Source organism: Triticum dicoccoides, chromosome 7A, assembly GCF_002162155.2.
Source record: "Triticum dicoccoides isolate Atlit2015 ecotype Zavitan chromosome 7A, WEW_v2.0, whole genome shotgun sequence".
Lineage (NCBI taxonomy): Eukaryota > Viridiplantae > Streptophyta > Magnoliopsida > Poales > Poaceae > Triticum > Triticum dicoccoides.
In genome coordinates, this window is record NC_041392.1 from 521249605 (window position 1) to 521262216 (window position 12612).

At 43.0% G+C, this 12612-nt stretch overlaps 2 protein-coding genes across 2 annotated transcripts; both read right to left on the reverse strand.

The window, feature by feature from the left end:
• Positions 1–658: 658 nt before the first annotated feature.
• Positions 659–5250, reverse strand: LOC119328716. Its single transcript, XM_037601687.1, has 5 exons — positions 4937–5250; positions 4728–4862; positions 2615–2652; positions 2444–2510; positions 659–1156 (listed from the first exon to the last, which is right to left on the reverse strand). Exons 1-5 carry the CDS (start codon positions 5117–5119, stop codon positions 773–775), a joined length of 807 nt encoding a protein of 268 aa, XP_037457584.1. The 5' UTR covers positions 5120–5250; the 3' UTR covers positions 659–772.
• A 1067-nt stretch (positions 5251–6317) lies between these two features.
• Positions 6318–11722, reverse strand: LOC119328717. Its single transcript, XM_037601688.1, has 4 exons — positions 11504–11722; positions 11334–11378; positions 8277–8431; positions 6318–6627 (listed from the first exon to the last, which is right to left on the reverse strand). Exons 1-4 carry the CDS (start codon positions 11562–11564, stop codon positions 6610–6612), a joined length of 279 nt encoding a protein of 92 aa, XP_037457585.1. The 5' UTR covers positions 11565–11722; the 3' UTR covers positions 6318–6609.
• Between the last annotated feature and the right edge of the window lie 890 nt (positions 11723–12612).

The window sequence follows — 12612 nt, forward strand, 5'->3', positions numbered from 1 at the left end:
TTTATTTAACTTTTAGATAATTATGTTATTACGGTAGGGCTTTTTTACCAGAGAGCTGAGTTAAAAGAAGTGCTAAAACTACACACAAAAATCTTGGTATGTCAAATATGTGCATTTTACCTTATCAACAAGAATTGGTGACTTTACATCCATGCTTATAAACAGTTGGAACTTTGCCCTCCTAAATTGGACAATTAGGTCACTTGTTACCTTTTTTCTTTTCTTCCTTGCGTTACAACTTCAGAAAGGTCTTTTGAGTTTGAATAACCCGAGTCGGAATCTCGCTGCCATTATCCGGTACTCGCATGATCAACTGTTGTACAGTGCAGGTGCAATTCAATTTGAGCCCTGCACTAAGACCAATGAATTTACCTATTTATCAAACAGCGTTACATTAAGAGAAAGCAACGCCAGATGCGTCACGCTTCCTCCTCCTCACCGTCTGAGTTAACTAATCGTCTCCCCACGCACATCAAAGCCCCTGTTGATGAGCACATATGAGCATAAACATATACTCCTCCTACTGAAGCGAGTACCCTTCTCTGTACTCTTACAGAAGAAATGGCAGCTGCCGCGTTGCAATGTCCAATGCAGCAGCATCAAGTCAGCAGCCGTCCGTGTCCAGGCTCAGACTCCGGTTAACCGGTGCATAGTCAAATATGTACGTAGCAATCAATCAGCCACTTGTGTTGTTTCTTCACGTAAAAATCTAGTATATGTACCATACACGTAATCAATCAATGTTGTAAAAGAATAATGGAAGTGGTGGTTGTTACAGTATCGCGTGGACGGCTAAGCTTACAACAAAGCCTAGCAAGGCGCCGGCTGTGACCTGCGCCTCCGTGTGGCCGACGGACTCGCTCAGCCGGCCATGCTCCTCTGTCAACTCGGTTAGCTCTGGCACTGAGCTTTGGAGGGAACTCCATCTAGGCGGTTTTGTCGCGTCGTTGCGCGTCGAGGAGGGGATGCCGTTTGAATGCTGCGACGTAGATGCGTCCCGAGGAACAGAGACGAGCTCACGGTTTGCGGGGAGGAGTTCGGAGGTGGAATTCACCTGGCCACCACCGTCCTCCTGAACTTGAGTCGTCGTCTGCTCCCGCAGGGCCCATAGCTTGTTCAAAAGCCTTGCGTGCTTGCCCACCTCTCTTCTGACTCCCTGTTTAATAAAACAACAAATAAGCATGGGATGAGCATTAGCTACGGTGGTTTTAGTATTTCCTTGTGAAAGCGCACAACGAAATTCTAATCTGCAACGACGCTATCAAGCTTCATGTAAGATTTTTTGCAGGCCATTAACAAAGGTCAGATTTAGTTTGGCATAAAATGCAGTATGGATGATAAATAGATGGGAACATGTACCGGCCATGTACCCTAACAACTTGCAACAGACAGGGATACCCACTACAGGGCCTCACAAAGAAAACATGGGTACTAACTGAACTGGTCAAACTTTTTACAGCTGCATCCCACACCAGGCTGAGAAGAAATTAACCATGTTCAAATGCTGACGAAGTCGGTGGCACCGATATATGCAATTACATAGTGGAGGCTAGATTATGGCATGCACTGGTTTTAGACGTGCACAGAATCAGAAGGGGGGGGAGGGGAGTGTTCACAGACTGATGCCCTGAAAGTCACAACTCATGTAAAGGTACAGGATAGTGCTTCATACTTCAGCGCAAGCTGGCATTTCTTTTCACTAGAATATGTCAGCTAATAGCAGGGGCATCCTACATGCAAACTACAAAGTGCAGCTCACCATGTTCTGTCTTTTTTGGACGTGTTGGGATTGCAAGCAAAGTGTGAGGAAATTAGAGGCAGTCCACATGGCATGTCTACAAGATTCAAGAGGGCAGAGGCAAAAAGCAAATGTACCAGACCAATATCGTTCCTTAATGGATGTTCTTCTTTTTTATCTTATGTGTGTGAAACATGATTGTTAAACATCTAACACCTTTGCCCTTCCAGTTTCATGAAAAAGAAACCACAACAGCAACAGCAACAGGGAGATCTAGGCCAATACAGCAGAGATGAAGAGTCCTCTGAGTATCAAGGGAGTTACGTTTCTGATAACGAAATATGTTCCAGTATTTATACCAAGTCTCAATCAAATGAATCCCAAACTTGAGTTTTGCAAGTTTCGTGAAGAAACGCAACAGAAATGGGGAGATCTAAGCCAATCAATACAGCAGAAATGAAGAGCCCGCTGGATATTAATAGAGTTACATTCCTGGTAATGCAGCATGTTCTCATGTTCGTACTAAGTCTCAATCAAATCAATGTCAAACTTAAGTTTGCAATACTTTGGAATTTAGCAGATTGGGATTGCAAAAAAAAAACTGAGACACAACACCCGATCACCGGCAACTTGATGTTGATAAATGGACAGATTGATAATTTAGCAGACATAAGAGAGAAAATAAAAGCATTAAATCTACCATACCTGAGCATCATACATTACAAGCGAGGCAAATATCACCGACATCCCGAATATGGAGTCACCAAACCCCCTGCATTCTAAACCCCGAATCAACAATAAAAAAACACAAAAACTAGGGGCAAAAACAAGCACAAACATGTCAGCCCTGATCTAAAGCATGTTAAAGAAGCTAACCTTTCTAGCGCAAGCGAGGTAGTCACTGCCACAACTGCCTACAACATGAGGAATAATAGTTAGAACCATTCGAAATTTCAATTGTCACTTTGGCAAGAATTAATAGTTTTACCTCTCAAAAATATATGATTGTACGCTTGAATAAGAACTAACATGTTGTGATAATACCTTGCTCCATTCCTATTCCATAGTACATGTTTCCTGATGTAACTTTTTCTTTTTACTAACAAAGCAACTCAAGAATCCAAACACCATTCTAAGTGTTGATTTGTGATTCTAATTATGACAGTGCAAATGGAAAGCATGATGATGAATGGGAGCATAGAGTTGTCAGCCTCTGTACATAGGGACAGTAGTGTGTACGTATTTATATAGTTTCTGGATTTATTTCCTTTAACAACTCACAGTAATTTGGTTGCCTTATAATGCCTTCGTTGGCCATACAGGATTAGTGGACGCCTTATTGTAAAACTCCCTGGTTGTAACTTTCCTCATATAGTTGAAAGTCACATCTGTCCCTGTGCATCTCATGATTTGGGTTCACCATTTTAAATACATGTCTCACGTGTCCTTAATTTTATTCTCTTTTACGATGTGTTTGTGTTGTGCTTGCACTCCAGAAGCCTCTATGAAACAAACTCATTAGATAGATGCCCACAAATTAATTATTCACCGCGTAGATAAGAGATATACGACCGACAAATAAAAATCTGCAACTAGATGCAGGCACCGCACAACCCATTGTGAAAGTACATTTTGTGAGTTCTCACAAAACAAGAAAAAAATAATAAATGCACAAAAGTACAAAAGTGTGATCACTTGCGAGCCGTACAAAGGCACAAAATTGTGTGTACAATTGTCAATTGGTACTCCCTCTGTTCACAAATATAAGATGTTTTAGATATTTCAATATGGACTACATACGTACTGAAATGACTGAACAAACACGCAAAAACGTGTCTATATACATCCGATCACCAAAAAGTTAAAACATCTTATATTTGTGAACGGGGGGAGTATGTTATAAAATGCAGTACGGCCGTGATTTTCTTTCGAACTGTTTTCAAACTTCAATATGCATATTCACAACATGGGGTGTGGATGCAACTAATTGTGGAAAGTCCGCATTTTCTTTTTATTTCCATTATTAACTTGTTGCCCTAGAATTTGCCCAAATTTCATAAAGTACCATGTTGTTTATGTTTCCATAAAGTACCATGACCCCTGGTTCTAACTTTCCTCATATAACTAACAGTCACCATTTTAAATACATGCCCCGTGGGTCCTTATTTTATTTTTCTCTTATTACGGTGCTTTTTTTAGCAGTAATGCTTCATTTCGAATTGTATTGTGCTTGTACTTCAGAAGCAATTCATGAATTGTATTGTGCAGGCACAGCCTATTGTGAAAATACAGTTCATGAGTTTTCAAAAAAAAAAAATACAAATGCATAATATGCTGCAGTATGAGCATTTACAAAAATAAATCATACAAAAAATGTGATCACTTGTGAACCGTGCAAAGAAACGAAATCGTGTATGCAAAACTGGTATATAAAATGTAGTACAACCATGATTTTCCTTCAAAATGTTTTGAAACTTCGAGATGCATATTCACAATACGGGGTGCGGACACAAGTAATTGTGGTCCACGTTTCCGTTCTATCTCCATTCTTAATTTCTTATTACTTGTTGCCTAGAAATCATGCAGCCCAACTTTTTTTTATAAAGCATTATGCTGCTTCATTGTTGCAATGGAAGGGGTGAAAAGCCTTTGTTGTTGGCTCTAATTCTCTTCCAAAGTTTGACCAACAATAGATAATAAAAACAATCTACATCAGCAATATAACATACCGATCATTAGATTTTTCATTTGATGTTAAAATGTACTTTTCATCATCGTATAATGCTACTAGTACATCCAAATGTAAAGTACTATCCGTTTATAAAGTTGCACAGAAATGCAATGGCCAAAATAGCCTCTGGAAGGATTGTTTGACCCCCGTAACAGGAGCACAACCTTATCCCAGGGAGGGCCTAAGGAGAGCCAAACACGCTCTTGCGCACTACAGTGCAAACCGAAGGAATCAATGATCAGTAGACGATGGTCTCACCGCTGAGTGGGTGGAGGGCATGCCCCCTGACTGGGCGGCGGCCTTGACGATGTCGATTTTGCCCCTGTCCCTGCCGGAGGTGAAGGGCTTGGCCAGCTGCCCGATCACGCCCGCCACCGTCGCCGCAATCAAGACCTTGAAACACGAGCCGAGTCCTTAGTCGACCGAAAAACGAAGGCGGCAGCCCGTTAAAGCTGGTTGCGGCGAACCTTGTTGTGCGCGAGCTCGGCGACGTCCTCCGGCCGGAAATGGAGGGAGGACGCGGCCGTGAGGGCCCGGCGGCGCCGCGGCCCGCGCCTCGGGGGAGACCAGGAGGAGGCCGGGGAGGAGGGGGAGGCGAGCGCCGGGGAGGGGGGCGGGCGGCGAGCGGAGAACGACTGGGCCATGGCCATTGGGTTCCCGGGAGGCGATGGCTGCGTGCCTGCCTGCCTGCTCCCTGCTGCCTCCCGCTTCCCCCTGCTGCCTCCCGCTTCCCCCTGTTATTGAAAGAGTCGGACTCGGACCGGACCCAAATGGGATCTCTCTTCTTCCCTGTGAGGCTGTGACCTTCCTCTTGTTTTAATTTCGTCTTATCATTGTTGGCCTCAAGGGCTTATAAGTACTGCCATTTGCATCTCAAGGGCTTATTGGCATCAAAAAAAATCTCAAAGGCTTATCTGGATTACAGCAACTTATTACTCCCTCCGTCCAGATGGATAAATCATCTTAGATTATGCACCGCGATCAAGACGGAGGTAAAACGAGAGAACTTAATGTTTATTTGCTAATAAATATCATTGCATGCAATGAACTGATCACTGCATGTCATTGAAAACATACACGCTCCACATCTTTTATTGGTTGATTCATTTATTTATGTCAAGAAATAAGGAACGAGGTAAGAGTTAATGTACCGCGTCTTAGTGTTTTCGGATTACTTGGTTTTTATAAGGTGACTTATAGTCTTTTTAGAGATTACAACAAGGACTATATATGAAGCAAAATGAGTGAATCCATACTTGAAAATATGTCTATATACATTCATATATAGTCGGCGTTGAAACCTTTAGGAAGACGTATATTTAGATATGGAGGGTAATGCATATCAAGCAGGTATTCCAAACGAAACACAAATGTGCTTTCAGAGAAAAAAAACTGAAAATATTTTGTAAGCATCAATTCATAGATTGTTTTCTTTCTTTTTAAGGGAAGGTCATCATGGTTAGCTTTATTAAAAATTAAACAGGGTCAAACAAGGATAAACTCTGAGCACATGGTCCACAAGGATGTAGCACATGGTCCACAAGGATGTAGCACATGGTCCACAAGGATTACATCGTCCACAAGGTTGACGCCCTTTTTATGAAGGGTGATTTGGAAAACTTTGGCCACGTGGAACAGACGAAACCAGGCCTAAGAAGGGGTCAAGTGCATGCAAAGACCAGAGTTTAGTGGACCAACCGCTGGATAAGAGTAAGATAATGGCACGGCAGTGTGACAGCGAAAGCTCCAACGACCAAAACAGTTGGAAAGACAACCAAAATCACAGCACAATGTAACCTACGCCATCAAGAACGACTCGAACCACGCATGAGAAAGAAAAGAGAGAGAGAACATCCACCAACAAAAAAAAAACTTATGGAGGTTCACGAAATCATTCCATGATCACATATTTCGGCAAGGCAGGGCACCCACCCATGCATCACATGTTCAGCCTTCACCACTTTCGGTCAAGTCACATGTAAGGAATATTCAGGAAACGGGGTGCGGCGGTTGGTGAGTTCTGGGGACCAAAAGAGAAGAGTTCCATATCAACATGGCTCTGTGCAAAACGGTTACGAATGCAGCGCGGCGTAGGGCTTATTGGTGCTCCACAAAAAGGTGCCGCTGGCGGGAAGCGATATCAGAAGACACCACCTTGCTGCTCAGAGAAAATAAGTGTTCCCATGTCAGTGATAAGAAAAGTATATATAAGCAAACGCTCTTATATTTCTTTACGGAGGGAGTACTTCATAATGACGCAAAACAAATAGCTGCCAATGAACCACGCGCATTCGTTCGTTCAATACCATGGACTTATGGTGGGGAATGATGGACTTAACAACCTTTGTCGCCTTTTTTACATGCAAGTTATTGGCAAGCTGTATAACTAAATGGAAGGAGAATGAAAGGTAGTGGGTCACCATGGACATACAGTACAGAAACAACTGAGTAGGTATCTACTCCTGTGAGTCCTATCTACTAAGTTCTGTCTAGTGTCTACTCTCTCCGTTCTGAATTATAAGCTGTTCTAACATTTTTCAGAATTGGATGTATAACGCATTTTAGTGTGTTTGTTCACTTGTTTCAGTCCGTATGTAGTCCATATTGAATTATCCAAAACGTCTTAAAATTTGGAACAGAGGTGATACTAATTAGTTAAAAAGGTACTACAAAAAATACTACTCTACAAAGACCAGCAATAGATTAGGAACAACGATGAAGATTGATTATGCATGGGTAATTGACAAGCATTTGCCACTATCTTTAGGCTTGAACCAACAACCACATGTGTCCACACTAGTACTGTAGTACACTACACAATCATTCTGCAAATTTCATGCACAATTTAACATGGCTCCACACTATACAGTCATTCTGCAAATTTCATGTACAATTTAACATGGGCCCACATTACACATAAGCATTGGATACTCTGTTTTTGAGTCGTCGCGGCGTGGCTGGCTCACGCAGGCGACTTGACTCAGGGAGCAAGTCGCGCGACTCGCGTGGCTCGCCGGCGACTTGGGGCGATTAGTCGCATGACTCGCAGGCTCGCGTGGCTTGCTGCTGCTGTATATGTGATCATGTGGGGACTGGGGAAGGAGGAGGACCGAAGGAAAGAGAGCGCAGGGTGGGCTCTATATGTGCTCTGCTTAGATGTAGTATATTTTCTCTGTTGTATATGTGCTCTTCTGCTGCTGTATATCTATGTGCTCTGCTGCTCTATGTACTGTTGTGCCATGGCGACTTGGGGTGACTAATCAAGCCAAGTCGCTGACTCAAGCCAGCAAGTCACTAGCCGCAGCCTCGGCGACTTGGCTTGACTCGGCGACTCAAAAACCTTACTTACGAAGCCTTTTATCCCAAACAAGTTGGGGTAGGCTAGATATGAAACCCTTTCACGAGGACTTCCCAGGAGGTCACCCATCCTAGTACTACTCTCGCCCAAATGGGTTTCATACCCAAAAGACTGGCTAGTTTTTACGTTGGCTCGCCAAGCCTATCACAACCCTTAGATATGAAACCCTTTCACGAGGACTTCCTAGGAGGTCACCCATCCTAGTACTATTCTCGCTCAAATGGGTTTCATACCTATGGGACTGGCTAGTTTTTACGTTGGCTCGCCAAGCCTATCACAACCCTCCTCCTTTACCCGGGCTTGGGACCGGCTATGCCTAGAAGACATAGGCGACTCAAAAACCTTGATTGGATAAAATTGGTTTCTAGGTACAGCATGCCAAATACCTTAAGCATAACCATACAATGTATATTGCTTTGTATTTCAGCATCTGTAAACAAAGAACTTACCATGATAGCTTCAATCTCTTCCTCAGAGAGTGGTTTGCGCTTGGGAAGCTGTGAAGCTGGCCCTCCAACAGCATTATGAGAAGGTGCGGAAGGCACATCTGATCTGAACCGGTAATTCTTTTTCTCTCCAGAAGATGGTGCCTCTACTTTAGCTCCTGAAAATCAAATTGTAAAAAATTTACTTACACCCCTTTCTATGTATTATGAGTAAAGTACTTCATAATATTACGGATGAATATAAGACAATTAGCAGTAGAAGTTGGTGCTAGGGGACAGCACCGATATCCAGAATGCCATTCTTTTGCCACTGGAGGGAGTTATACACAATGGGAGAAATGTAAATTTTCCCCAAACTTGATCAACCTGTGCCAATTTCTCCAAGTTAAGCGGCCTCTTCTAACTTCGCCATGAGGTGCTTTTTGGAAAATAACTATCAGCTGTCCCCACCTCCTATTTTCCCCTGAAATTTTTAATCTCGGCACTTACAACCTGACCCAACACATTCCCTCTGTTCACTCACAAGCCTGTCTCTCTGTTTCTCGCCAAACAAAACTGCATTACCACAGTGCAATGGACTTTAGGACAAACTTAAAGAGACTGCTCAATTTAGGAAAATTGACAAAGGTCAACCAACTGAGGGACAAATTTACAGTTCTTCCCAATATGACCTTTTCTAGACAGATGTGCTACCTTACTATACGCAGGTTTGCTTGTTTTATTTGGCAAAACAAAACAAAACTGCATGACCACAGTGGACAATGAACTTCAGGTCAAACTTAAAGAGAGATGCTCAAGCTGAGGAAATTGACAAAGGCCGACGAACTGAGGAGCAAATTTATGGTACTCCCCAGTATCAAACCTTTTCTGGACAGATGTGATATCTTCTTATACACAGGTTTGTTTGTTTTATTTGGCAAAATAAAACACAACTGCATGACCAGTTCAGTGGTTGCAGCAAAAAGCCAAGATAGCATGTGAAAGCAACTCACTGCAACACCTACTTCAGAGGTACAGTATTACTAGGCCAGGCAACAATCACTACATAAATAGAATGCGGAAACCAAGTCATTGCAACACTGTCACAAATGGAAAGTGCGAAACTGTAGGGTGTTCTGTTCCAAGAGGATATGTTAGTTTGTAGGCAGTATGTATGTATGTATCTAGGAAATTTTATTTTTCTATTTATTTCCCTATTAGAGAGGTGACAACTATATAAATCTTTCCTTCTTTTCAATGAAAGGATATGCACCGCGTATTCTCATGAAGAAGAACCTGAAATCAGGTTGATAATGAGAAAATAGGTGATCAAGCTAGTCAACCAGCTATGTGCACTTGCATTCCAACTTCCAAATGCAAGCAACACTCCTTCCTACAATATCTTTAAGAAGGGAATGGGAGTCAAAATCCAGCAGTTGATCAGGCTCATCCACATCTTTGATCACGGATGATGGCACTCAACCTATTTTGAGAGGGCAGATAGACCGATGGCCATGTAGGTGACCGAGCCTTAACCCAGATCTGCACAATGATGCCGGCTTAGCATAGGCACCGGTGCATACTGTTGCGTAAGGGCTTGCTGGGTGGTTCTGGGTCGCGGATATCTTAGGAGCTATGGGCATCCATGGCTGGGTTCACTATGTCCCACTGGCGCACAGTGAGCGCGGTCGAACTTATCATTGATGGAAATGAGCTTCAATGGCATTAAACTGCCGACGGCAAGTACTCTGCATGCACCTACTACGAGTAATTGTTCCAGGGCTCAGTCCTCTCCAATTCATGGAAGCTAAACTGGCAGTCTTGGGCTGGCATGTCTAGTCTGTTGCTGGATGGCCGACCACTTGGCGCAGCGAGGCCTGCTGCCTAGCCTGCTTTCTATCTGGTTACGCACCAGAGACGATGTACCATCTCCTTGTGGATCATGTCTTCTCCCAGCAAGTTAGGCAGAAGACCGTACGCTGTGCTCATTCACTATGAGAAAAGGAACAGTGTCACTAATCCTTCTGACTGACTGGCTAATTTGGAAGTAATGCAATATGTGTGTCTTCGACAGGAAGCGCTCAGATATTCGTGTCTGCTAGAGAAGATCAAGGCTGGGGGCCAATCTTGGTTGTCCCTGTTACAGTGTTACCGGCTTAGCTTTGGTGTTGTGTGTTGGTTGGGGCATGCCTTCTCCCTTCTCTAAAGCTTGTACAGGAAACATTTTCTTTCGATTAATGCAGTGACACACAAAGCTTTCTCGAAAAAAATCCTAGCAGTAACCAGCTAGCTGCTGATTACAGCTGACAAAAAGGACAGATCAGTATTAAGAAAACCGATGGTTGAATTGCAATCTCAATGTAAAATGTACAGTAGAGTAAGAAACTATCCATCAACTGGTGGTAACAGTCTACAACATGGCAACGACAAGGCCATAAAAGTCAGAGAAGACATCATGTCCTCTACTCCCAAAAACATGGTTATCGTGTAACACATTCACACATCCAATCCAAACCACGGAAACAATGTGAGATAGAAGTTACTGCTTATTCATGGCCAGGAAGGCGTTGATCTTCAATCGGTGACTAAAATGAGTAATGTCAAATATCCCCTTTAAAACTTGAAAACATCCATAAATATTTATTAGCATCAACCCTACATCTGAATGGTATAACACTATTGGTCAAATGAACAACTACAAAACAAAGATATATCACGAAAATGCATCTTGATTTCATCATAACCCACAAAACCTTCTCTTTTCCATCGAATTCCTTGCTAGCTCATCTCACCCCTACTATCCCAGTTCCATCTATCTTATGTGAACAAGAATCAATACAAGAATAGCTTCAATTTGGCTTACACTCTGAAAAGCTACATGAAACCAAATCACATTGAGACTCCTAATTTATGCAGCAAAATCACATCTCAGGCAAGCGAAACGATGTTGGATAGATCAATCAACCGTTCCATAAAGGCATAACTAATGACGTTGCCCGACCACAAATTACCACTGATAATTCACCCAAATCCAAGAAGAAAAACCTAGTTCCATTGCAGATTCGAGATTATTGAGCTTACCCAATCGGGACATGAGGGTCGCGTGCTGATCTGCAGGCTGCGCCGCTGCGCCAAGGAAATCAACCCAAAAGATACAAGAATTAGATCTCCGGCATACTAGACCATAGACCAGCACACTTTAACCCTACAATCCCACATGAATCGAAGGTGGGGAGGGGAAAAGAGGGCACCTGGTGGGGATGGGACTTTGAGATGCCTCTTGGGGAATCTGATCATGGGAATGCGCGGCATCTTTGCGCTGGAATCCGGGGAACAATCCGACGAGATTTCTCCGCGCAACGCTTCTAGGGAAATCGCGATGCTAAACCTGATGTTCCTCTCCGGTTCGTCTTTTCCTTCCGGTCGCTTTTCTTGCGGTAGGAGGCGGAAGAGGGGCGGCGGTAGGTTTTGCGTGTAGCCCCAGTAAAATGAGTGTATTTGCGTACGGTTGCTTTTTAACGTCTTGAAAAATAGAACCGGAATATTTGGGAGTTTTTTTCTAAAAGGTACAGCAAATGCACACACTCACATACACGCACCTATATTCACCTCTGTATGTAAACGCACGAATGTATATCTTACTCCTATCCATATGATAAGCTCCAAGAGATTGAGTCGGTAAATCTTGAAATTGACAGTCACCCATTAGCTTCTTTGATTTGCAGGATTCTCACCACGATTTGTTGGATTTGCTAGCTTGATGAACTGAAATTCGTCAAATCGCGACATGGGAGCTCCTTTAAAGTCTAAAAATCTCCTAGGTCATAACCCTAGTAAATGGTGTGCTCTTGTACATTTGCAAGGCGCCTAAAAGGCTTCTCCAACCACAAAGCTAATGGCGATATAGGGTCTTACCAATGAGGGTACCGGCGGTGGTGGCGTTCCACCTGAAGTATTGGTTACATGCACTCGAAGCAGGCAGGAAACACGTCGTGGTGTAGGCCATAAGTCGTCGTTGAACTCATATCCTTCCCTTTGTCACCATTTTATCAAAAGCTAAGCTTCATGCATCTGCTAAGGAGAAAGGGAAGGCAAGACAGAGGATTAATTTCGGATCCAACCAAAGCCTTGTGTATAGGAGAGTGAAAGTGCGTTATATCGACTAAAGGGGGGTGAATGGGCGATTTTTATGAATTCTTCACTGAGGAATTTCAGGGTGAGAAAATTCCTGAGTGAAGAACTACTTGCAGCGAAATAAGTACTCAGAAGTAAACATAACAGAGCATGAGCATGGTCTTCATGAATAAATGAAAATAAGCACAAAGTACAGAAAGCGTAAACACAGGATAACACAGGATAA

Excerpts from the sequence above, each read along its gene's own strand:
- LOC119328717 (XM_037601688.1), bottom strand. The coding sequence starts at position 11,564 with ATGCCGCGCATTCCCATGATCAGATTCCCCAAGAGGCATCTCAAAGTC. Across the intron at positions 11,379-11,503 it reads CAAAGTCCCATCCCCACCAG|CGGCGCAGCCTGCAGATCAG; the intron begins GTGCCCTCTTTT and ends TCCTTGGCGCAG. Across the intron at positions 8,432-11,333 it reads GACCCTCATGTCCCGATTGG|GAGCTAAAGTAGAGGCACCA; the intron begins GTAAGCTCAATA and ends TTTGATTTTCAG.
- LOC119328716 (XM_037601687.1), bottom strand. The coding sequence starts at position 5,119 with ATGGCCATGGCCCAGTCGTTCTCCGCTCGCCGCCCGCCCCCCTCCCCG. Across the intron at positions 2,511-2,614 it reads ACCTCGCTTGCGCTAGAAAG|GGGGTTTGGTGACTCCATAT; the intron begins GTTAGCTTCTTT and ends TTTAGAATGCAG. Across the intron at positions 1,157-2,443 it reads TTGTAATGTATGATGCTCAG|GGAGTCAGAAGAGAGGTGGG; the intron begins GTATGGTAGATT and ends TTTATTAAACAG.